The 3,853-nt window shown below is 44.7% G+C and overlaps 1 protein-coding gene across 1 annotated transcript; it reads left to right on the top strand.

Moving 5' to 3' along the window:
* The first annotated feature begins 1,436 nt into the window (after positions 1-1,436).
* On the top strand, positions 1,437-3,167 carry LOC105556850. The gene is made up of 3 exons (XM_012003963.1): positions 1,437-1,635; positions 1,751-2,049; positions 2,163-3,167. Exons 1-3 carry the CDS (start codon positions 1,437-1,439, stop codon positions 3,165-3,167), a joined length of 1,503 nt encoding a protein of 500 aa, XP_011859353.1.
* The last annotated feature ends 686 nt before the right edge of the window (positions 3,168-3,853 follow it).

The following is a 3,853-nucleotide window of genomic DNA, read 5'->3' as shown; positions in this document are numbered from 1 at the left end:
CTCGAGGGAGGACAGATCGCACATTATAGCGAGTCGGCTGCACACCTGTTAACCTCGTTCTTTCGGTTCAGCAGCGGCCACGAGCGAGGAAATAAGCGTCGTGGACGAGGTTGGAAGCGAGGCGAGATCAGATTCCTCCACGTCGGGAGACGGAACAGACACTGAGCAGGAGAGTAAGACCGACGTGGAGAACACCGTGGACAGCGCAGCAGAATCAGCGAGTCTCAGCAATGAAACTCGAGAACGACTGGGCTTAAAAGCAGAGCCAGCACAATCCGACAACATTGTTTTGCATCCGGTATTAACCGCAGAATGGAACACTTGGATTCGCAAGGGCCTGTATGAAGGAGACGAAGAAGACGAAAAGAAGCGCGAGGAAGAGGAGAACAAGTTACGAGAAGAAATCACGAAAAAGTTCCCCAGGAGAGGGGGCTTGCATGCAGAAGCCCCGAAACTAAACCAAGAAATCCTAGCCTATATGTCGAGTACAGCCAAAAGTAGAGATAAGCACTTTGTCTCCGCACAGAACGCCCTAGGCTCAGCAATAATAGCGGTGGCTAAGACCATCTCATTAATTCTGGAACTAGAAGAGGGCGACATTTCAAGCAGGCTTACGCATCTTCTGGGAAATGCAGGCAAGTTGTTGGCAGGTCTACACTACCAACATTCAATTATGCGAAGAGCTTTTATCCTCCCGGGCATTGACGAGAAATATCGGGAGTTGCTCAAAAAGTCAGAGATAACGGGCGACTTATTTGGGGAAGACCTGTTCAAGAAGTTAAAACACACGAAGTCCCTAGACAAGGTGGTAGAAGATCTCGCTCCGCGCCAACACAGCAAGAAGCCCTTAAAGACCACCAACTGGGGAAACAGGAGGAGCCTGCCGACGAGACCCAGGGGCCGCTCGCAGCAGGCGAGGACAGGAGGGCCGCTGAAATCCCTGCGCTTCAAGGACCGCCAGAGGAATTATCAAGGGAACAAGCATGCGCCCGCGAGATCAACACGACCGAACCACCATGCTCGCTAGAAGCGAGATAGGTAGCTGGCCGGTTAAAGTTTTTTATCCACGAATGGGAATCAGTAACGAAAAATAAATTCGTATTAAATTGCGTGCGGGGTTATAAGATCCGATTCTCGGCTCAGCCTTCTCAAACGACATTTCCAACGGCCCCCTTAATGCGAGGGTCTCAGACCTTCGAGGACGTCAGAGAGGCAATTAACAATCTGCTACAATTAGGGGCCATTAGACAATGTGCCCCAGAGGAACCTCAGTTTATATCCTCATACTTTCTAACCCCAAAATCAGATGGGAGTTTTAGATACCGGTGAACGAGGATTCCTCAAAGTATTTAAGATTTATATTTCGAGGTCAATACTTTGAATTCGTGTGCCTGCCCTTCGGCCTTAACGTAGCCCCTCTGATATTTACGAAGGTCATGAGACCAGTTGTAAACCAACTGCGCAAGAAAGGGTTATTGTCAGTAATATACCTCGATGATGTCCTGCTCCTTGCCTCCTCTAGACAGGCATGCGCAAATAATGTAAGAGCGTCAATTGAATTATTAGAATACTTAGGTTTTGTCATAAACTACAATAAAAGTGACCTCGAACCGAGTCAGAGAGTCGACTTCTTAGGTAAATAAAATGGGAGGCGTACAGCACCCTAACTTACATAAAATCGCGAAGGAGATCTGGCAGTGGTGCGAAGCAAGGAATATTTGGATAACAGCTTCGTATATTAAATCCGAAGACAACGTGGAGGCGGATCGCGAATCCCGAGTAAAGAATATAGATACGGAATGGGAGTTAGCGGACTACGCATTCCGTCGAGCGGCGGAAAGGTTCGGACACCCGGAAATCGACCTATTTGCCACACGGAACAACACAAAGTGCAAAAAATTCCTAGCCTGGAGAAATGATCCAGAAGCACTGGCAATCGACGCGTTTACAGTGAACTGGCATTCACAGGGGCTATTTTGGGCGTTCCCGCCGTTTGCCCTTATACTAAAAGTCCTCAAAAAGACTATAGTGGACCAGGCCACCGGGATTGTCATAGTTCCTTATTGGACTAGCCAACCGTGGTTCCCATTATTCATGAGCTTGTTGATTGAAAAGCCATTGATATTTAAGCCTTCACCAAATTTAGTTTTATCCCCTTGTAGGTCCATACAGCATCCGCTAGCAGGGAAGCTGTCCCTGATGGCAGGAAAATTATCCGGGAATCATTCCGAAGAAAAGGGCTGCCCAGCACGTCTCTCGATATCCTCGAAGCGTCATTAGCCGAATCAACACATAAGCAGTACGCGGGACCCCTAAAGCAATGGTGGTCATTCTGTGCTGACCAAGGACTGGACCCGTACCAGCCAAGAGAAACGGACGTAATCCAATTCCTGACGAAAAAATTTGAGGAGGGAGCGGCATACGGATCTCTCAACTCAATGAGAGCAGCGATCTCTCTGATTAGCGAGAACAACATCGGCAAAAGCAGAAATATCTCTAGACTCTTTAAAGGGATATTTATGCTGAGACCGACAAAGCCCAAATATGATCGAATTTGGGACGTGAACATAGCTCTACGAAAAATCGAAGAATGGTACCCCCTGGAGGAACTGACCCTTGAGTGCCTGACTCAGCGTCTCGTGTTACTACTTGCATTGGGCACTGCGCATAGAGCGCAAACTTTAGCATCGATAAAAATATCGAATATCAAGTGTGACACACAAGGTTACGAAATAGAGATACCGGACAGAATTAAAACTTCACGCCCAGGCTCATACCAACCCCTACTAGTCTTGCCAGTCTATCGGGAAAATCCCAAATTGTGCATCGCGTCAACAATTGACGCCTACATTAAGGAAACAGCCCAGTTGAGAGGTAACATAGATGATTTGTTTGTGACAATCAAAAAGCCAATTAGAGCGGCATCCACAGCGACGATAAGCAGATGGATCAAGGCAGCGATGTCTCGCTGCGGTATAGACGAAAAATTCACAGCGCATTCCACAAGACATGCAGCGACTTCGACCGCACTAAGAAAAGGAGTAGACCTGGAAACTATTCGAAAAACAGCCGGCTGGTCGGAAAACTCACAGGTTTTCGCGAAACATTATAATAAAACTATTGCACCATCCAAAGAATCCTTTGTAAAAGCGATTATGCATAGCTAAAGTGCAATAGAAACAATATCCATAGTATTAAGAGGTAAAACAAGTATTAAGCTACTAAGTTAAGTTACCTATTAAGTTAAGAAAAGGTATGACCCCTTGCAAAAATGCGTAACCCTTTTATTTAAAAAAAAAATAATAATAATAATAATATGAATAATAAGAATAATAATAATAATAACTACGAAAATTGCGTAATTCTTAGATTTGTTTTGGTTGATAACGAATTTTACATAAGGATAACAGGCTATTTACAGAAATAAAATATATAATAGCCAAATAAAAATTATTTCTCTAAACCTCTACTGGTTAATCGCGAGAACGAGACTTGAATATAATTGACCGATCAAACGATCTCAGGGAGAGATGTTCGATCGTAATTATATGAAGAGTCTCGTTCGAGCGATTACTCCCACCCAACAAAAAAAAAAAAAAAAGTTATCCCGACCCAAATGCCATAATTTTTATTTTAGAGGTTTCGGAACTCTAAACTATATGAAGAACAAAGGCAAGGGATACATAAGAGGGTGGGAAAAAGAAACTCTGAAGATTGTGGCGACATCGAGTACCGAAGGACGGTACTACTGGTTAATCGCTCGAACGAGACTCTTCATATAATTACGATCGAACATCTCTCCCTGAGATCGTTTGATCGGTCAATTATTAAATTAACGTATCTTGGAAAACTT

Source organism: Vollenhovia emeryi, unplaced genomic scaffold (genome assembly GCF_000949405.1).
Source record: "Vollenhovia emeryi isolate VEMERY1.0 unplaced genomic scaffold, V.emery_V1.0 DF939748.1, whole genome shotgun sequence".
NCBI lineage: Eukaryota > Metazoa > Arthropoda > Insecta > Hymenoptera > Formicidae > Vollenhovia > Vollenhovia emeryi.
This window is presented reverse-complemented; position numbering and strand designations above follow the sequence as displayed.

Bases quoted from the DNA above. Each gene is read 5' to 3' on its own strand.
- LOC105556850 (XM_012003963.1), top strand. From the start codon at position 1,437: ATGAGACCAGTTGTAAACCAACTGCGCAAGAAAGGGTTATTGTCAGTA. The intron at 1,636-1,750 runs GTAAATAAAATG...TTAAATCCGAAG, and splicing joins TCAGAGAGTCGACTTCTTAG to ACAACGTGGAGGCGGATCGC. The intron at 2,050-2,162 runs GTCATAGTTCCT...ATCCCCTTGTAG, and splicing joins TGGACCAGGCCACCGGGATT to GTCCATACAGCATCCGCTAG.